We start from the raw sequence: 21,233 nt of genomic DNA on the forward strand, positions 1-21,233 counted from the left end.
TTCTTTTCTTTTTTAATACATCAAATGCCAAACCACTGGCAAACATGCATAAAAATTATGGTGAAACACTGAAGATCTTTAACTGAGCAGTGCACCGATTTAGTCTCTCCGCAAGGGAACAGTTTCTTCCTTAATTCCATCTTTTGTGATAATGCAGATTTTTAGTGCATCCCCAGTGTATACATCTCTTTCTGCAGCAGAAATAAAGACATCCTTTACTAGCTGCAACACCTTTTCCAAGGACAAAGACACCTGTTCCACTTTCTGCATGTTCTTGAGGCCAACCTTTTAAAAAGAAAGACATTTTATTCAACCTTTAAGTTTGTCGCTTTCATCTGACAATTGGGACGAAGACTACCGGGACTACTTTTTCATGCCGCACCACAACACCAAGGCTAGCAGGTATCTGGCCAGTTTGTGCCCCTCAAAAACCCAAGCAACGTACGAAGAAGCCGCCATGACACAAAATGGTGTGCGATCACTATATTACTTTAGATGACAGGGGTATGAGAAAGGAAACACAGGCCAAGTTAATATACTCACTTTGGCTCCCACTGCTGGGTATCAAACTACAGGTTAATCACATAACATAAACTGCAGCAACTAATCCCAACTGATCATGAGATTATAGCAGTTTCATATGTTTAGGTAAATCAAGTGATAAATGCAAAAATCACTTGAATGCAGCTTGCAAACACTTTTGAAGGCACATCAAGTTACCCTTGCCTCTGGATTAACAAAAATACAGACAGGGAGCATAAGTAAGGATGGAATTGCTCCTATTTTCCCTTCTACTTAGGACAGCGTTCTTCACTGCAAGGCCCAAGGGCCATCAGCAGCTCTTTGCCCCCCGCCCCTCTCTGCAATAGCTGCTCACTCTCAGCGGGGTCTCCTTAGCTTTGCCTTGTTCTTTGCTTTAGTGGTGGTCTGGCTGTTATCATCTGAGCTACTGGAGGGAGCCTTGGGGTGGAGAGTCAGGAGACTTGACCCTTGCTAGCTGTAAAGTGGCTTTGAGGGGGGGCAGGGAGGGGGATAGGAGAACACAAGAACAATCAGCCAATTAGCTGTGGCTTCTGTCTGGAAAATAGTGAGGACCACTGCCTGTGGCCTGAACATTCTTGTTCAGCCAGAGAACATAACCCCTTTAGGAACTCACACATCTTAGCAAGCCAGCCTACAAAAGCACCTGCCAACCTACTTGCTCACATAATACTTATGTTAGAAATCAGTAGGCTAAGAGGAAAGAAGAACCAACTTGTATGAAGCTACTATGTCTGGGCCTCTGCAGGCAGTTCTTGATCACCATAGGCAACCAGACAAGTGACCACTTAACAAGCCCATTCTCCTGTGTATACTTAGTTTGGAAAGTTAGTTGCTAAAGCTTTCCATTTTTTACTCTTAATTCTTACAAACGCCATCAGTAGCACACAAGGTATGAGAACGCCTTCTCCCTTATAAGGATGAGGCGCTCTTGGTGGTTCCACATGGACATGAGGTCCATTTACAGTCCGCTTTGGTACAGCTTTTAGGGTATTGGCTTCCTCTCTGCAGAATTCCCTGCCAGAAGATGTGACCAGTGTCCACTTTATTGGTATAACTTTTTATATATTTTTATTTTTCTGTATTCTGATGCTTTAAAAGAAACATTTCACCACTTGGTAATCTTTTTTAGATACAGAGCGGTTTATAAATTTTGTAAATCAATAAAATAACTAAACAAACATCAAGCATTTCAGGAATAACTGAACTACCACATGGTGATGTACCACTAACCATAGAGTCATGGCAGAACTCTCACCTGGTTGTCCAGCAGGGGCTGCAGCATGGCACTAGCTGATCCACCAGCTTTGAAAGTATCTCTCTGGTAGGAGCCTACTGGATCAAAGCTGTACACTGCACCCTTCCCTTGAGAAGTGAAAGAAGCAGACATTAGGATCACATGCAGCAACAGTGAAGCTAAGTTCACAGAAGTTCTAACAGCAGGATAATTCTACATGCACTCATTTTTCTCCAGCAGCTTAAGAGAAAGCAGCCATTTCACAGCTGAGGTGAAGGAATATGGTGGACAAATAAACAAAATGCAACCACCACAGGACATCAAAAGCGGAAGAGAAATTATGCAGCTGAGAACACAGTCCAAAACAATGAATTCTAAAAATCCAACCACATAATGTACGTATGAAGATTCCCATATCTCCTAAAAAGTCAGGTGGATTGATTTAAGTTAAGCTTGCAGGTTGTTTAATTCATACATTTCCTGGACAAGCATTAATACCAAAAGGCTGCAACAACTAAAACACACGAGCTTGTAAATAAATAGAACATTTATATGACCTAGGAGCATAATCCATACCTTTTGCACAACAGAGATAGTATCTGCTTAATGGAGCAAGGACTAGTAGCTACTGGGCAGAGCAGCGTTCTCCATATGATAGAGAATAAATGTCCATGCTCTTGGATAACGGTCTAAATTGGTCTTCCACAACCTGGCTGCCCTCCAGATGTGTTGGACTACAACCCTCATCGCCCCCAGCCAGAATAGCCATTGGCCATGCTACAATCCATGTTGTGTGGATCACAACAAACTGTGGCAAATTCTTAAAGTGATGGGAGTACCAGACCACCTTACCTGTCTGCTGAGAAACCTGTACGAGGGTCAAGAAGCAACAGTAAGAACCAGACATGGAACAACCGATTGGTTCAAAATTGGGAAAAGAGTACGACAAGGCTGCATATTGTCACCCTGCTTATTTAACTTATATGCAGAGTACATCATGAGAAATGCCGGGTTGGATGAATCACAGGTCGGAATTAAGATTGCCGGGAGAATTATCAACAACCTCCGATATGCAGACGATACCACCCTAATGGCAGAAAGCGAAGAGGATCTCAAGAGCCTCTTGTTGAGGGTGAAAGAGGAGAGTGCAAAAGCTGGTTTGAAACTCAACATTAAAAAAACGAAGATCATGGCATCTGGCCCTATCACTTCCTGGCATATAGAAGGGGAAGAAATGGAAGCAGTGACAGATTTTACTTTCTTGGGCTCCAAGATCACCACAGACGGTGACTGTAGCCATGAAATTAAAAGACGCTTGCTCCTTGGGAGGAAAGCTATGGCAAACCTAGACAGCATAGTAAGAAGCAGAGACATCACCTTGCCGACAAAGGTCCGTCTAATCAAAGCTATGGTTTTCCCAGTAGTAATGTATGGCTGTGAGAGCTGGACTATAAGGAAGGCTGAGCGCCGAAGAATTGATGCTTTCGAACTGTGGTGCTGGAGAAGACTCTTACGAGTCCCCTGGACTGCAAGGAGGTCAAATCAGTCCATCCTAAAGGAAATCAACCCTGAGTGCTCATTGGAAGGACAGATAATGAAGCTGAAGCTCCAATATTTTGGCCACCTAATGCGAAGAGAAAACTCCCTGGAAAAGACCCTGATGCTGGGAAAGACTGAAGGCAAAAGGAGAAGGGGACGGCAGAGGATGAGATGGCTAGATAGCATCACGGATGCAATGAATATGAACTTGAGCACGCTCCGGGAGAGAGCGCAGGACAGGAAGGCCTGGCGTGCTATGGTCCATGGGGTCACGAAGAGTCAGACACGACTGAACGACTGAACAACAACAACAACAACATGCTAGCTGGGAATGATGGGGTTCTCAGACTATCTGGAGGGCACCAGGTTGGGAAAGCCTGGTCTAAATATACATAATTTGCACAAATAATTAAATACAATACTTGGCTATTATGTTAAATTTATCAAGCTTGATGGCAAGTGTCAAATATTTTTACCTCTGGCTAGTTCTTTTGCATGTGCTTGGGTCATGGATTCACTTTTAAGACATAATGGGCTGGCTTCAAAGGAGGAACCCTTCTGTTGACTGAAGGGGAAGGAAACCTTTGGATCCAAAGCTATGAATGTATATTAATTTGAACTTAAATCTCTGCCCAATTTTCAGGGATCACCCCTCCCTCCATTCAGCTGGGTCCCACAACCCTTGGGAGAGGCACTTCAGGGGGCTGGGAGGAGAAGGGGGCAGGGGAGCCAGCTTTCCCCAGCTCCACTGCACACTTTTCTCTAGGTGGTGTTTTTTTTTTTTGCTCACACCATATTTGTTTCTACAGCTGAGAAGCACTTCATCCTTAAAAGATTTCTTGAGAGCAGGGAACTTTTTCCTTTGAGAAACGGAATGTAAATATTTGAAATGACATTTTTCCAAGGATGTTAAGGCTGCAAACCAAAATGCACTTACTAAGCCCCTCAGGAACACAGTAGGTCTTCCTTTAAAGTAGACATGCACAGGATTGCACCTTAAGTCACCAGCTGCAACTCATACTGCTTGTAAAAGTTGCTGCTACAATGTCTTTGATGGTCACCTGGCTCAATAAGATACTCTTTTTACAGGACCAGGTGAAAATGAAAGACTTCGCAGTAACAACTTTTATCTCATGCCAAAATGAATGCGGATATATTTATGCTAAGGTTTAGTTCACATTAGGAAACGTCTACCATTTAGAGATAGCTAATTTCAGAAACGTCTTAGGAACACAGGAATCAGACCATGGGCCCACCCAGCCCAGTAGTGTTGACACTGACTGGCAGCAATGGCGCACCAGGCAGGATTCTTTCCTAGCCCTATCTGGAGATGCCGGACATCAAGCCTGGGACCATCTACATGCAAAGCTCCACTGAACTACAGCCCGCCCCCTTGGATGAAGTGTCTTCTTTTCCCAACCTAAAGCTATTATCCATCATCTGCAGGAGAGCAGTTTTCCTCATGTCTCTACTGGGAGTGCACATTGGACTTTACCTTCTTCATCCAATCCACCAATTATGTTGTAAACATAGTAAGGGAAGAAGCGTCGGGAATACAGGATTGTAGAAAGCATGGCTGCAATAGCACCTGAACTCATCGTCTTGTTATTGGAATGCTTATACATCTGAAACCAAATAATAGTAATTTAATTAGTTAATTTATGATATTTTTATCACTAGGGAAGGAGATCAGAAGGGTATATTTAAACCTTCCCCATCAGGCAAAGAAATGTTTTAATCTGGCACTCCACTGCACATTTTGGTTACAAATTCAGCTTTCAGAAACAAGCTTACAGGAGCTTTTTAAACAGCTGCTATCATCCAATATTAAAACAGTTTTCTAAATTTTACACAAACTCCAATGGTAAACCCCCTTCCCCCCAGCATATTTACTTTGTAAGCAACCGGCATGCTTTAGGAGTTGTACAGAGGAATAATATTTGGTATTTTGCCAACATGCGAATAGGAACGTCTATGGTTGTATCCAATGTATCACTAGCAGAAAACGTGCAAGAGGTGGTGTGGTTCTCCTAATAGTTGTGTGTTCCACTAGCAGCTGTGCAAGCAACAGAAGAACTACACAACCAGCACAAGCAACACCTAGTATAATTAAGGGTGCAGTCCTGCGAAGATAGTTGGCAGCCTCCGAACTCAAAGGCTGCTGAGTAACCAATGCAGGGCAGCTGGAGCACAGAGGTGATCTTCACCTCCACTCTCCAACCACCCTGCATTTCTGCTAGATGGGCAATTTAGCCCACCTAGCAGTGGCACTTCAGAGGGGGAAGGCAGGAGCCTGGGGCAGCCATAAGAAACATTGTATGGCCAATGCTCCAGTCTCCTCCCCTCCCTGCACCCAGGAATGCCCCCTTTTCCCGTCTCCACACTCTGTTTCCAAGCATGAAGACACAGACAGACCCACCCTAGCTACAAGGGGGAGGGGAGTGCAGTTTCTGGCTCTAAGGTTGGAGCCCTGGTTCTGACCTCGGAGTCCAGAAACCAAACAACCCTATGTCCCCCAAGATGCTGTCTAGGGGCCATAAAATTGTTCTCTAAGTCATAATGAGTTGTAAAAACACTTGGGCAACAGCTTACGAAAGTGGAATCTGAGTACTGGATCTAACTCACACAAGGATGAAAACGGCATTTCTGCAATTGGTAGAAGCTTTGTGCTAGCGGAATGACACCACTGGATACAACCTTTAGACTTAAAGCTATTGCTTTCTTTGCTGATCCTTTGCTAATGTTTGGCCACCTTCATTTGGAAGCATGCACAGTGATCATCTACCTTTAATCTTGCTTCAAGGATTTTAGTAAGCGTAAGACAGTCTCCATGAAATCCACTGCAGCCAATAACTGTTGTGTCTGTCCTGTACAAATGTAATATTGACATGATTTTAAGTAACCTTGACATGGTACATCGATACATTTTCTTATATAAGGATTTTTGTTAAAGCACTTTAAGTTGTGAAAATCTATAAACAGACACATCCAAGCATACCTTCTCATGCAATTTTTCATAAACCTGTGCAGGAATTATAAGTTTACTGCTTAAAATGCCTGGAACAAGGGCTGATCAGGGAAGCACCAATATTGCTTTTACTCAACATGATGGCAAGCAGCTCATGCTCAGTACTACATGGGGGCCACACAGTGTAAACTTTTACTTGTGTACAGCCATACACACAACTGTAGCAATTATATGATTATATGGAATAAACTTAGAGCCAGTGTGGTGTAATGACTAGAATGTTGGACTGGGAATCAGGAGATCCAGGTTTTAGTCCCCACTCGGCCATAGAAGCTCACTGGGTGACTTTGGGCCAGTCACAGACTCTCAGCCCAACCTACCTCACAGGGTTGTTGTTGTGAGGATAACATGGACAGGCGGCGGATCACGTAAGCCACCTTGGGTTTCTTAAGGAGGAAAAAAAGGCGGGATATAAATGTAATAAATAAACAAACAAACAAACAAACTGACACACATGATGATGATGACCACTGGCTCAGATGGCTTTAAAGGGGGATTAGACAAATTCATGAATATGTCTACTGGCAGCTATTAGTTATCATAGCTAGGTAGAACTTCCACAATAATTCCAGCCTGTAAGTCCCAGTAACAGCTAAGGGTGGCCTTTCAGAAGCCATTCCAGTTAATAAGAGTATATGTCAAGGGTATCTGCTAGCCCCCCTTTGATTGAACATGTATATTAATGACATAGTTTCTGCCTTATCTGGCCCACAGTCCCCCCCCCCCCCCGACTAAGAGAAAAAGATATTCCCATTTTATTATACGTGGACGATGCCATTCTTCTCTCATATACACAGGTGGGGCTGCAAAGGCTCTTGAGAGCCCCAGGTGTATATTGCAGAAGAGAGCTTTTAGATGTCAACTATTCTAAAACTAAAATAATGGTCCTTGGAAAGAGAAGGCAGAAATATCACTGGTGTCTAGACTCCCAGCAGCTACAGCAAGTCAGCTCGTATAAATATCTGGGTGTAACGATACAGAATTCAGGATCCTGGACCACCCACCTTAAAGCTGCAGTGTCAGCAGCCAACATAATGGCTAATACTATTTTTCGTTATGCAGCTGAACTTCGTGGTAGGTGAGTAGCGCCCCTTCTTGAACTCTAAATCTAAGCTATTGCCCCAGCTTTTGTATGGGGCAGCTGTATGGGTTTACTCAAACACTGCAGTGCTGGATTCAGAACAACAAATTCTTAACAAGAGCCCTGGGAGTCTCTAGATCTTCTTCTAAAGTGGTAGTACGCCTGCAGTCTGCCTGCTGTTCAGCGAGAACTTTGGTCCAGAAAGCAGCCATTTATTACTGGCTCAAGATAATTTTCCAACAGGCCCCTCCTCTTGTCTTAAAAGGCATATGAGGAAATGGGCTCAGAATCATAGGCTACTAAAATTGGTCACCTTATACCTGAATTGGGATTCTCAGTAGGTTATTTGGCTGCAAAGGACTATAATAGTGCCAGACTAGAAGTTGCACAGAGCTTAGCTGATATTGATTTCCAGGATACTAGCAAGTTAGTGTTCAACTGTCATTCTAATGTATTGTATAAGAAACCTTACTATATATCCTGGGAAACTGCCCCTATATTTGGCCTCCACCTGCCTGCATGACTTTAAGAGACTCTTAATCAAATACAGACTGAATACTTTACTGCTGATGGAAGTCAAAGGGCATCATGCTAGTCTACCAAATACAAATAGAGAATGCCCTAATGGCTGTAAGAAAACACAGGACTTCATTTCTTTCTAGAATGCTCTCTGTATTCAGAACTAAGAACTCAATATCTGGACCCCCTTATTGATAATATTAGAGATTATTCCCCTCTAAAGAAAATTGTATTTTTACTAGAAGGAACAGATTATTACATATCATATCAAAGTGCTAAGTATGCCAAGCTGGCCTTGGCAAAGAGATACATTTTTAATCTGCCTGGTGATACAATTATGTTTTTAGACGTACTTAAACTAATGACCCTCAGTTCCATAGCATGCTCTTATGTTGATAGTATTGATCTCTTCCATTTCATTTTATTACTGTCTTATGTGTTTGCCTTTTTTAATGATTTGTGTGCTAAAGCCTGATTGGCTAGAGCATAATAAAATGTGACTGATTGACAGTGGAACTAACAGTTTAAACTAACAATTTCTCTCCTCTCCCTTAGCAAATTCTGAAGCAATCAAGAGAAACATATTGACAAGGTGAAACACGTTTGATAATGAAACTAGAACTGCTTTTAGCCACTGCTACTCCTTGGAGTGGGCTGGCAATCTGAAGCATCTACATAGCCACCACAAGCCAGGATCCAAGAGTTACCTTAGCTATACAATCTTAGTGATGTTTAATCAGAAGTAAATCTCACTGAATTCAATGAGGTTTACTCTCTAGTGCAGGCACCCCCAAACTGGTGCCTTCCAGATGTTTTAGACTACAATTCTAAGAATTCTTGACCATTAGCCACATTCACTTGGGCTGGTGGGAGTTGAAATTCAAAACATCTGGAGGGCACAAATCGAGGAAGTCTGCTCTAGCGTGCTTCGGATTTCAGCCTAAATGCACCTAAAGACATGTACTGGTTTTTTTCTTTTGCATTTGTACAGCAGATTTCACCATGACACATTCTCTGTACTTTTAAAGGTCTCCCTTGGTTTCAAAAGCTGTTTGCCATGAAGTTTGGAGGGGGCAGGCATTACTATTTGAGAAACACAACTTCAAAGACCCCTGAGCACAGAATATTACCATGTCTGAAGCAGACGGAGAACATATTATGTCAAAACACATATCAGGGATAGGCAAAGTTCTTTACTATAGCACTTTAGTTCAGCTAACATTCTGGTTCATGAAAAAAGGATATATAATTAAGTTTATCAGAAATCAAATCAAGCTTATACAAACAACCAGAAACAATGTGTTTTACAGTTTTATATTCTCTCAACTTATACTTACAATTTGTAGCATTTTGGACTGTCCCGGCTATGAACTGCATATTCTTCACTCAGTCGGGTGTCTGAGGCAACAATAGAGAAATCTTCCCCAGCAATTGCCAATACAGTACTTAAAATAGAAGAGAAAAGGACAATGCTTCTGAATATATTCAGCATTAGCTGGTTTAATTTGGCTCTAGAACCCAAAGACAAGAAATCCAGCAAACCTGTACTATAGGTTTTGCTTTGCAGTTTGGATTGTTCCAATAAAGCAGGGGTAAACATAGTTCCTCCAGATCTCCGGGACTACAAGTCCCATAAGCCCCAGCCAGTATGGCCAATGGTCAGGGACTATGGGAGTTGTGGTCCAAAACTTTTCAAGGGCACCAGACTGCCTACCCCACAATAAACTATTCACAACTGTAGTGAGTACAATTGTGAGTAGTCGCAGGGACTACTCACAATTCTGGAATGAATGTACAACATTGTGGTTTAGGTGCTGCATTACTTAACTTGGGAATTTTCTTTAAATGTTTTCTACTCATGTTCAAAATGTATAAGTAATAGTATGGCAGGAAGCGTTCAAGGAAAAGAAGCCCCTTTCCCTCACCTACCTAGATTGGGGACCAGAAATAAAAGTTAAGACACGTACATAGACAAATGCCGTAGAAACGTGTAGTACTTGCAGTCCACATGCAATGCCAACTCCTGCGTAGCTCCTAGGGTACAAGAGGGTGGTCGTATTTCCTGTTCCCATGCTATTAACCAGAAGTATGGAACCAGAAGTGGTGGTCACACAAACTGCTAGCATTTATCACCTAGTTAAAGTGACAGCTGAAAGTACAATCCACCCAGTTTAGCACACTTGTAAACTATGCCATGATACCAAGAATTCGTCCTACCTTTTTAAAACATATATAAAAGTAGGTAGGACTGTGCCAAATTAGAACAGACTCTGCTACAGAAAGTTTAAGGTTATCTATTCCCTAAAGGTCTCCCCCTTCATGAATTCACCAAACAACTGCACAGGGCTTAATGTAACAAAAGGTTAATTTTTTTTGGCTGCTCTCACTGAGGAAGTGAAGACTTTTTTTGCCTTGCTTTTAATCTGCTCTGAATTTTTTGTCTCCTCCTACAATACTTTCTTCCTTTATTACATTTTAAAGATGCCCAATAACCAAAGTGTATACAAATTGCAGTGTATAAATTAAAAAACAAAATACAAGGTAACAATGGAAGCATGACAATAAAACAAGTGAGATAAAATCAAGAAAAAATCAGCATAGAACATACTAAACTCAAAAGTAAACCAACTGCAACAATAAAACAGTGCAAAGATCTAAAAACATTAAAACAGTTCCAAAATGCCAAGGAAAATAGAAATGTCTTCAACTGAAGCCAAAAAGATCGTAATGCAGATGCCAGGCAAATCTCTTTTGGAAGGGCATTCTACAGACAGCGTCACCACTGAAAAGGCCCTCTTTCTTGTAGTCAACTGGCTTGCCTCATTTCGTGAGAACACCTGGGGAAGGGCATCAGATGATGACCATAAACACCAGGGAGGTGAATACTGGAGGTTACCTCCAAGTAATCCAGCCTCATGCTGTTTAGGGCTTTACAAATTAAAACCAGCTTTGTATTGGGCCTGGAAACAGACTGGCAGCCAGTGCAATTGGCAAAATACTGGCATCATGTGATTGTATCAGCCAGTCCCCATTAACAATCCAGCAACCCTGTTTCGGACTAGCTGAAGTTTCCGGCCCGTTTTCAAAGGCAGTCCCACATTATCCAAATTTAATAATCTTTTTTAAATTGACCCATTGTGATGTTCCATCCTGCTGGTTTTTTGTGTTTTTTTTTTTAATGATTTTACGCGCCTGACCTTTGCCGTTGCGTTGACTGCAATTTTCAGAACTGTATTTCCGTGTTTTTACTTAAGTTAGGAGCCGCTGTATATGGCGGAAAGGTTTTACAATCTCGGGGGAAAGACAGAATGCCCATCCTGGTGCGTCTGTGTGTGTGAGAGACAGAGAGAGAGAGAGAGAGAGAGAGAAACTACCATAATTTCGGCGCTAGGAGGGGTAGAGACGGCCAAGCAGCAAGGCACAGGAAAGGAAGCGGCTCGCAGGCAGGCACTTACCCGCCGTTGAACGTGTAGGGGGAGAAGCGGTGCTGTACGGCAGAGCCCCGTTCAGCCTCACAACCGAGCCCAAGCGCGGGCTCGACATAACCGGCGGTCGACAGCATCGCAGCGCCAGCAATCCGCCACTTCCCCAGGAGCTGCTGTCTCACGGCAAAATGGCGTGGCCGGAAACGGAACTGAGTTTCCGGGCCCTCTCTAGGCGGGCCTCTTCCGTGCCAGCCGCTGTTCGCATTTGTGCGTCACAGCGCCCCCAGCAGTAGGAGGGGTGCTAAAAACCGTCAACCGAATCTCCTGCCGGGGGTGGAGGAGGCCCAGGGCTATTCAAACTGTGAATCAAGGCTGGGGAGCGTGCGGCCCTGCAGGAGTTGTTAGACTGCAGCTCCCATCAGCCCTTGGTGATGGGAGATGTAGGCCACCCGTTCCCCATCCCTGCGTGTGAATACTTCGAATCGAAGCACGCTTCTTGGAGGGAGGGAGCGTGTGTATAGGGACTGCAGGATGCAGAAAGTGAGGCCCGGGACTGGGCAGTGAAATGGAGGCGGGGACGGAGGAGAAGAGACTTCTTAATATAGTCAGGCGAGAGCAGCAACACACACGACCCACACCAGCCCTGCGCTGCTGGCCTAAGATTGAAAGCCGTCCTCCGCGGGGCAGGAGCACAAGGCGGACAGGAGGAGGAGCCGCACTACCCCCCCCCCCCCGTCTCTCTCCGCGCAGCCCCATTTGCCAGCCACAGGAGGCGCACGTGGTTGTGCTCCCTCGGCATCTCTGCAGAGCAGCAGCTGCTGCCTGTCTTACCTGTCTCTAGCCTAGCTTGTCCTCACCCCCCCTCCTCCTTTAATCTCTGTTTTCTTATTTATTATTGCATTTATATCCCGCCTTCTTTTTTTCTTCTAAGGAGCTCAAGGCGGCATTCATGGCTCTTCTCCTCTCCGTTTTATCCTCACAACAACCCTGTGAGGTGGGTTAGGCTGAGAGTCGGTGACTGGCCTAAAGTCACCCGGTGAGCTTCATGGCGAATGGGTACTAGAACCCGGATGTCCCGAGCCCCAGTCCACTGCATCACCCTGGCTCTCTACGGCAGCCTTCCCCAGCCTGTCGCCGTCTAGAGGTGTTGAACTACAGTTCCCATAATCCGCCAGCGGAGCTGTTGCCCAGCCTATCTGGAGGGCACCAGGTCGGGGAAGGCTGCTTTATGGCATGCCTCTACCTCTTCAGGGCAGTCCGGACGCGCCTGCGTGTTTCTCCCTTCCTCTCCCTCCTCGCCGTTCTTCCGCCCTGAAGAAAGCTGGCGGCCGAGGTAACCGTGATCGCAGTCGGCTGGCTCGGATGACGCATTAGGGGTGCGCCGCCAACTGAGCCGAGCGCGGGGGCACAGCTTCGGTCGGGAGAACTTGTGGAGCGGTAAGTCGCTGGGTCCCGTCAGCGTCGCCCTTTGCCTGTCGCTTCAGTTGCCCCCTTTCTGGAGGCCGTTGAGAGGGCGATGGGCTCCTTGGGCGGGTTTCTATAGGGCGGCTGGAGGCAGCGGCGGCGAAGTAGGCTCCAAAAACACGAGCGAGACCCTTTCTGCCCCCGGTGCCCGTAGGAAATTGGCAGCTCCCTTGACCGCTAGTTGGGCCCAACAGCGCCCACTCGCCCGCCCCGCGCCTCTCCGCTCGAGCGGAAGCGCGGGAGGCTCTTTCCCTTCGCCTGTATGGGCAGGATGGGGAAGCCTCTGGCGTCTCCCCCTCTCGGGGTTCTTTGCGTTTTTTGGCCAGTGTGGTCCTCCCGCCCCCACCCCCGAGAAATAGTAACCATTGGTGTTTCTGCACCTCCACTGGATGTGGGACGCCTACAGCCCGATCCTGTGCATGTTTACTTGGAAGCAAGCCCCACGCTGTTGTATGGGACTTACGCACAAGGCAGCGTGCATATGCCAGTTAGCGTTTTTTATTTTTTTATTACATTTATATCCCGCCTTTTTCCTCTTGCCAGGAACCCAAGGCGGCTTACATGATCCTCCTCCTCTCCGTTTTAACCTCACAACAACCATCTGGGGTAGGTTAGGCTGAGAGTCAGGCTAGAAAAAGTGCAGAAAGGGGCAACTAAAGTAATCAAGGGGCTGGACCATCTCCCCTGTGAGGGAAGGTTACAACAGCTGGGATTGTTTAGCTTGGAAAAAAGGAGGGCAAGGGGAGACATGTGTACATAGAAGTGTACAAAATTATGCATGGTGTGGGGAATGTGGACAGGAAGACATTTTTCTCCCTCTCTAATAATACTAGAACCTGAGGTCATCCCATGTAGTTGATTGGTGGGAGATTCAGGACAGATACAAGGAAGTACTTCTTCACACAGCACACAGTTAAACTATGGCATTTGCTACCCCAAGATGTAGTGATGGCCACCAATTTGGATGGCTTTAAAAGGGGGTTAGACAAATTCCTGGAGGAGAAGGCTATCAATGGCTACTAGGCTTGATGGCTATGTGCCACTTCCAGTACCTGAGGCAGTATGCCTATGTATACCAGTTGCTGTGGAACATGGATGGGAGGGTGCTGTTGTGCTCATGCCCTGCTTGTGGTTTCCTGGTTGACAGCTAGTTGGCCACTGTGTGAACAGAATGCTGGACTAGATGAGCCCTTGGTCTGATCCAGCATGGCTGTTCTTATGTCAGTGATTGGCTTAAAGTCACCCAGTGAGCTTAATGGCGAAGTGGGGACTAGAACCCAGATCCCCTGAGTCCTGGTCCAACACTATAACCACTACAACATACTGTCTGTCTGTCTCTCCCCCCCCCATATATATATATATATATATATATATATGGAGAGAGAGAGAGTGTGTGTGTGAGCATATAAAACCAGTTCAGGGAGGGATGGAGGGAAATCTTTCTTTAGCCTAGAAACCTATGCCCTCTTGAACACCGTGAGATTGAAGCTGTTTCTGTGTAATTTTGGGTGTTACACAAATCTCAAGACGTTTTGCAAAAAGGTGCAGTGGAGTGTGGATTGTACCATTAATCTGACTTTGGTGGGCCTGCATTGGCTTTGTTTCAAGTACTTGATCTAAATGGGTTGACCAACATAGAAACAAGAAGTCATGTTATTAATCCTAAACCTCATGGTCAAGTGGCTTTTGAAGTTCTACCGTGATCCATAAAAGGTACTGGTGGAATCCTTGTGATGCCTATGAGAGCAATGTAAATGGCTAATGGTTTCAGTAAAAGTCATAGGACCTTAGGAAGCTGCCTTATACAGAGTCAAACCATTGGTCCTTCTAGCCCTAACAGTGGCTCTCCAGGGTTTCAGGCAGGAGTTTTTCCAGCCCTACCTGGAGATGCCAGGGACTGAACTTTGGACCTTCTGCTTGCACAACAGATGCTCTACAAGTGAGCCATGGCACATGAGTTTGTGCCATTCATGTTATGTGTATTTTTGTGTTTGGTGAAAGCTATAAATAATGGAGTTGTTTTACAGAGAACTGCAATATGCAAGTGTGCATATGCTTTTGTGCACTTATGTAATTCTGCCATCTTTGAAGTTGGAAATAGTGTATGAGTAGGATTAAACTCTGTCTAGCAGTAAAACAATATAAGTAGAAGGGTGTTTGCACCAAGAATTCTGTCTTTGCTTTTGCTTTGACACTGAAATATTTGGTGCATCATTAGTAAGATCATTACATTCACATGGTGTAGTTCTTGTTGGTGACATAAAAATGCTGTTTGGATGGTGGCCTTCAGTGTGTACTGCTAGAGGAAACAAGAGTTTTGGGCACAATCCTATGCCTGTTTAGACTGAAAAAAATCCTACAACTCTAGATGCTGGCTGGGAGTTGTAGGATTTTTTTTTTCAATCTAAACATGCATGGGATTGTGCCTGGAGACAGTGTTTGTGGTGACTTAGGATTGTTTGGTTTCTGGGCTCTGAGGTCAGGAACAGGGCTCCAACCCCAGAGCCCAGGAACCATGCTCCCCTCCCCCTCCCTGTCAGAGCCAACACAGTTCGGGCTACGTCTCCACTGTCAGAAACGGAGCACATAGATGGGGGAAAGGGGTTGTTCCCAGGGGCAGGGAGGAGAGGAGACTGGGGCATCGGCTATACAACACTTCCTATGGCTGCCCCAGCCTCCTTCCCTCCCCCTCCAAAGCCTGGCTGCTAGACAGGCAAAATTATCCATCTAGCAAAAATTCAGGGAAGCTGGAGAGCAGAAGCAAAGATAGCCTCTGTGCTCCAGCTGCCCTGCATTGGATACTTGGCAGCCTCCGAGTTTGGAGGCTGCCAGCTATCTTCATAGGATTGTGCCCTTAATCACTAAATATGGGACGATAGGAATTGTATATAGTATTTTAAGTGTGGCTGTACCATAGAATTATAATACTGGCAATTTTGTTTAATTATTTGTATTGATTTTAATATAAGTACAACAAATAGATGGCATTATTCATCCAATTTAAAGTACTGAAAAACAATTATAAACATTAATACTAATGTATTTTTGCTTCCAGAAATCTATTAATAGGGTGCCAATATCTAACAAATATTTCTGTGTGTTGTGTGCCACCTTTTAAAGTGCAATCCTATGCAAGTGTGTGTTTAAATAATGTGGACAATGGAACTTACTTCCAGGTAAGTGTGTATAAATCACTAACTAGGGAATAAGTCTCATTGAATTCAATAGGGCTGACTTCTGAGTAAACCTGTTTAGGATTTCCCTGATAGTCTAAAAAATCTCACTCAGTTTTATTGTGCTATTTGTCATATTATTCTGATCCATCTTTTATATGTAGGTAATTTTGGCCTTCTCCAGACTTTGGCTACCAGAAGATTTGCAGCCAACAGCAAATAGTTATTAAGGGATAATGCACTCAGTATAGGTATATTCAAGTTGTCTTACTAAATAATTTTAGGACTTCATGATATTATAGTTACATATTCGGTTGATTTTTGTTACAGTTCTGAGTGTCTTATTTTCAATCCCCTTCCAAAAAATTCCTAGCATGGACGTCACTATTTTCATTTCTGCCATGTATCAAGTTGATTCATTTGCCATTTTGTTGCATATTCAGCTGGTTTGGAAAGATCCTTGTTGGAGCTCTTTGCCGTATGCCTAGGTTTTTACTATCCAGAATAATGCTTTCCATCAATTTGTCCAGAACTGATGTTGGATTTGTAGCCAGCTTGTAATTTCTTGGATCCACCACTCCCCCGCCCCCCACGATCCTTTCTTTATCAACTTTGTTTTGGCTACTTTCTCATTCTTCAGTAAAGGGGATGATTTTAGTGGCAAGTTGCATATATTTAAAACAGATCAGCAGTTTAGCATTTGAGTCCTCTAAAATAGATCAGCAGTTTAGCATTTGAGTCCTCTTGACTGCAGCTTAGAGTGAATGATTGAGCACATTCACACGTCACACTAGCCCATGCTGGGAGACTAGCCATGCAGAGTGGGTTGTTCTGCAAGCAACCCACCCTGCGTGGTTAGTGCACCCACTAGACAATTGGGCAAGCAAGCCACTGTGCCTGGCTTGTTTGCCCCTTTCCCCCCCTCCCCTCCCCTCCCCTTCAGTCCTCCACCTGGCGTCCCAGGGGACCTGGCAGTAGACCCATCTTGTCTGCCGCCAAGTCCCCCTTCCTAGCTCGGATCGCGATCCTGATTGTCATTAGAGCCCTTTAAAAAAAAAAATCCAGTCCTGTTTTTGCGCAAAAATGGGACCAGGAACTTTTTTCGCATTTCCTCATCCCTGAGGAACGTGCACAATTTTTTAAAAAAATGCTTCAGTTTCCCGCAGATGCACACGTGCACAACAGCAGAAAAATGAAAGATACTGGCTTGCCCCTCCTGCACCCCTGTATGTTGCAATTGGGAAACATACAGGGGTGCAGGAGGAGCAAGTCTGTATCAAATACCCTTCCCCCATAAGATCCCTCAAGCCGCCTCAGTTTTTAGAGCTGTCAAAACTGAGGCGGCGAGAGTGACCTCCAGGGTGCTTTTAAATTCCTGTAGGCTTCTATGGGAATCTAAAGGTGCCTCGTGCTGAAAATTGGGGGTGGGGTGAAATCCAGCCCCGCCACCAAGGACTGTGTTGCCCCAACAGTCTTGGGGGGGGGGGATTTCACCCCGCCCATGCCCGATTTTCTGCATGGAGTGCCTTTAAACCCCAGTGCAACCCTATGGGATTTAAAGGTGCCCCATGCGGGAAATCAGCTGGGGGGGGGGGGCAGGGAAGGTGAAATCCATCCCCTGCCAAGACTCCTTGGGGCAACACAGTTCTTGGCAGGGGATGGATTTCATGCCTGCCCCCCTGCTGATTTCCAGCATGGGACACCTTTAAATCCCTTAAGGTTGCATTGGGATTTAAAGTTGCAGATTTTAAGAGAAAAATTCATTTAGCTTTATTGAAAATGCTGGGAAGACTACTGAAAACCTAAGTCACTTCCTCCAAAACAATATAGCATGTCTTGTTATAAAATGCCAAATGAAAATGATTAATAAGAAATAACAATTTGGAGATGTAAATAAGTAGAAAAGTAGTGATTGTAATAAAGAGAAGACAATGACAGAAGCAGGTTCACAGTGAATTCTGGGTAACTGTTATAAAAAACTAATTGGCATGATGGTCTGGATAATATCGAATGAGAGTGTCGGGTTGTTGGACTTGAGTAATGAAGAGGTTTGGGACATTATTCAAGGTCAAAAGTATATTTAAAAGTTTTTGGTTATCAGTTAATGAACAAGAGATATTGCCCGAGGTATAAACATTAAAAACCTTGTATAATAATGTATAAAACATTAAAAAAATTAGTACATTTTGAGTAAGATATAATTCAAAATGAATCTTACCTAGCCTGAAAGGTGTATGTTTAAGCCTTCTTTGGATGTTTTAATGTTATGGGAATCCTTTGGGAGCTAAGGCTGTGGGCCCTAATTCACGGGACAACTAGATAATATTAACTCTGAGGCAATATCTATACAGAAACTGTGGAAGTATGCTCTAATTTTGGAATGAGGTAATGTCTTCACCATCAAGATCTCACCAGGCCTGTATTTGGTGGGCTGGTGGGAGCCCAGTTCTGCTGGGGAACAGAGCTCGCAGGGATGACTCTCCTCGCACATCCTCTTTCACAGCAGAGTTGAGAATGCTAGGAAAGAGGGTGCGCGAGGGAAGTCATCCCCACAGTCCTTCTTTCCCAGCTCTTGTGTGTGTTGGCCTCAATGCACATTGGACTGTATGCCTAGCCAGGCAGTTAAATTTGCATCCAGTCCACTGCTGTATAACTCAAATCTTCATCTTTATTGAAACACAACATAAACTGCACAATAATAATCGCAGGATCAATACTTAGCTGTAGAAGGATGAGGTGGATGAATGAGGAATGGAAGAGATGGATGGACGAGGTGAAAAAACAATGCTAGGCCAGGCCTTCAGACTGTAACCCAGAACAGTAACAGACAACCATGTCTCCAGGAGGTTTCTTCCTAAACTGAGGAAGAGCTGGTGCAAACCAGGTTAGTTGCCCCTAGGAAGAACCACTAATTAAAGCATAACAAGGCCTGATCCATACAGGGAAAACTAGAGCAGTTACAAATGTAGGACCTAGGGGGCAGCATAACAAATAACATAATGCCCACTTAGGGCAGAACAGTGTATGCATCTGCACACACACGTGTGCAGTCCCTGGCCTCCCACCCAACACCACATGTGGTTCATGGGGCTGTAATGGTTGCTTACCTCATTAAGACTTTGATAAGAAGAAACCATTTATGAAATATTATTTCCTATTAAACTGTTAACATCTTAATCTTTAGCAATGTTGTCCTTTATAATAAGATTTTTTTCCTTTTATCTTAGCTGATAGTGTTTTGATATTGTGTCTTATTGAAAGTTGATATTTTTACAATAAAAATGAAAAATGGATCCAAAGATTTTTCCCATACTAATTCTTGTTAGTACGAAACCAAATGCTGAACCCTTTTCAAAACAAATTCTGATGTACCTTTTGTTTGATAGCTATCAGTTATAGATCATTATCTAGCAGCCAGAAGCTTCCTAAATACTGGAACTATAGATTGATAATGCTCAGCAAAGTCCAAAATTCATAACACGGGGGTACGGTTCTCTTCCTTCCAAGCTGAGCTCTTTGGTTTGAGACACTGCATTAATGTATGTATCCCCCCACCCCACCCCCTGGAAAACACACACCAGGTAACTCCCATCCATAGCCTTATTGCACGTATGCTTTGTGGACACTTCAAAAACAACATTTAATTAGGTATGGTATGTGGGAGTTTTGGAGGCAGATTTATCAGTGCAGATTTTTAGGACTGGGGTGCAAGGCTGTTTGTACTACTTGCATGAATGGCCTTGAATCCTATGCATATGATGCTAGAGGGAGCACGCACCAATGAAAAATAGTTTAAAGGTGGCTGTGTAACACAGCAGTGTTGTGTGTTATGAGTTTTACTGCAAGACATGCATGTCATGAAACTATTTCTCTCTCTCAGGGTTGGCATCCTTATTTTACTCACCTGGGAGCTGATGTTCTTCCAGATATGTCAAGACTGACTGCATAGCTAGTTGTTGGGATGCTTTAGGGAAAGTGGCTCCTTAAGACAGATGGTGTGAAACTGCTCTTGTGGACTGGACGTCAGGAAATACTCATCACTTGACCAGAGACGTGACTACTACCATGGATCAGAACAACAGTTTACCGCCCTATGCCCAGGGTTTAGCATCCCCTCAGGTAAAGATGTGTGAACTTGGGAGCTTACCGGGGGGGGATTTCAAAGGCAATTCTTTACCTAGTTAAAGGCCTGCAATGCTACATGGGTTGTGGGCTCCAGACTTCTTTCAACCTCTCATTATCCTTTTCCTGCCCCAACTTTCCTACCACCCTTGCTTCAAATTACTTTGTACCTCAGTTCTCCATCCTGGTAAGTGAACAGGCTTTTTGCTGCACTCTTTGCTCTGCCGCTTCAGTGATGGATGGTAGGGCAAGAAGGTGAGGGACTCTTCTTCCTGTGCTCCTGCCCATCATGGAAGCTGTTAGCATGGGTAGAGTGGTGCTTGCTTGACAGACCAATCCCTACCCCAAGCTTACCACAGCCTTTTTGAGATAGAGCTAAGGAATACTTTTCTTGCCTCCCTCCCCCTAATGAACGAGCTATGTTTGTATTTGATCATCTGGAAGCTGCCTCCTTGGATAGAACTGGGGCTGAAAGCAATGGAGCCTATTTTTTCCCTTCCCCTTTCATTTTAGCTGGGTCTTGTGTATAAATGAAGCATTGAACACATTGACCCCTCCACACTGACTACCCTCCTACACATCCTAAACCATTTCCCAGCATTTTGTCTCTATGATACATTCTGAGACCAGCGGTTCAGAATATGATGGGGAGGGAGAGTTTAATTTCCAAATACCTTCTTGAGTTATCACTGCAGTAATAATTTGAATACACTTTTCTAAATAGTTCAGTTAACAGTGAAATCCTATGCATGTCTACTTGGAAGTAAGCTTTGAAGTTCAATGGGACTTGCTCCCAGGTGTGTGTAGGATTGAATCAGAAAAAGTCCTACAACTCCCAGCATGGCTGGCTGGGTAATGCTGGGAATTGTAGGATGTTTTTCTATGTAAACATGCATAGGATTGCACCCTAAATGTACTTATTTGCAAAAAAAGATTTTAAAACAAATAATTTAACTAGATCGAAACTGCCTTGCCTATTCTTCACCGCAAACATGGTTGGATTTCTTAGTTTTAGGGTACTTAAAAATTTTGTTGTGTGTACTCTGAATTTAGTGGTTCTTGCTTAAGGGCTATATAAAGGCATATAAAATGTAATTTACCTTCG

General features: G+C 44.1%; 2 protein-coding genes across 7 annotated transcripts in view; one reads left to right on the forward strand and one right to left on the reverse strand.

Moving 5' to 3' along the window:
• On the reverse strand, positions 1-13,089 carry PSMB1 (proteasome 20S subunit beta 1). Of its 2 annotated transcripts, none has more exons than XM_084828074.1 (6): positions 12,613-13,089; positions 9,282-9,389; positions 6,102-6,183; positions 4,812-4,941; positions 1,799-1,905; positions 1-285 (listed from the first exon to the last, which is right to left on the reverse strand). In XM_084828074.1, the coding sequence occupies exons 1-6, from the start codon at positions 12,738-12,740 to the stop codon at positions 100-102; spliced, it is 741 nt and encodes a 246-aa protein (XP_084684200.1). In that variant the 5' UTR covers positions 12,741-13,089; the 3' UTR covers positions 1-99. The 2 variants fall into 2 exon arrangements, with proteins under 2 accessions (XP_084684200.1, XP_084684202.1); XM_084828076.1 differs by lacking the exon at positions 12,613-13,089 and adding an exon at positions 11,400-11,554.
• TBP (TATA-box binding protein) overlaps positions 12,760-21,233 on the forward strand; it is a 15,335-nt gene continuing 6,861 nt past the window's right edge. For 2 of the 5 annotated variants that reach the window (XM_084828070.1, XM_084828069.1), the window contains exons 1-2: positions 12,760-12,806; positions 19,887-20,125. In XM_084828070.1, coding sequence (XP_084684196.1) covers positions 20,072-20,125 — 54 coding nt within the window. In that variant the 5' untranslated portion in view covers positions 12,760-12,806; positions 19,887-20,071. Of the gene's footprint in view, positions 12,938-13,376; positions 13,440-15,888; positions 16,010-19,886; positions 20,126-21,233 lie in introns of all 5 variants that reach the window. The other 3 variants (XM_084828072.1, XM_084828073.1, XM_084828071.1) reach the window with 3 other exon arrangements.

Source organism: Heloderma suspectum, chromosome 1 (genome assembly GCF_057233095.1).
Source record: "Heloderma suspectum isolate Gila_16-S chromosome 1, 16-S_ref, whole genome shotgun sequence".
In the NCBI taxonomy this organism is placed as follows: domain Eukaryota; kingdom Metazoa; phylum Chordata; class Lepidosauria; order Squamata; family Helodermatidae; genus Heloderma; species Heloderma suspectum.

What these genes read in the sequence shown, in the direction of transcription:
- PSMB1 (XM_084828074.1), bottom strand. Translation starts at nt 12,740, where the DNA reads ATGCGTCATCCGAGCCAGCCGACTGCGATCACGGTTACCTCGGCCGCC. An exon ending in TGGTGGATTGGATGAAGAAG is followed by an intron (nt 1,906 to 4,811) that starts GTAAAGTCCAAT and finishes TCACTTCTCAAG; the next exon opens with GGAAGGGTGCAGTGTACAGC. An exon ending in AGCCCCTGCTGGACAACCAG is followed by an intron (nt 286 to 1,798) that starts GTGAGAGTTCTG and finishes TCTTTTTAAAAG; the next exon opens with GTTGGCCTCAAGAACATGCA.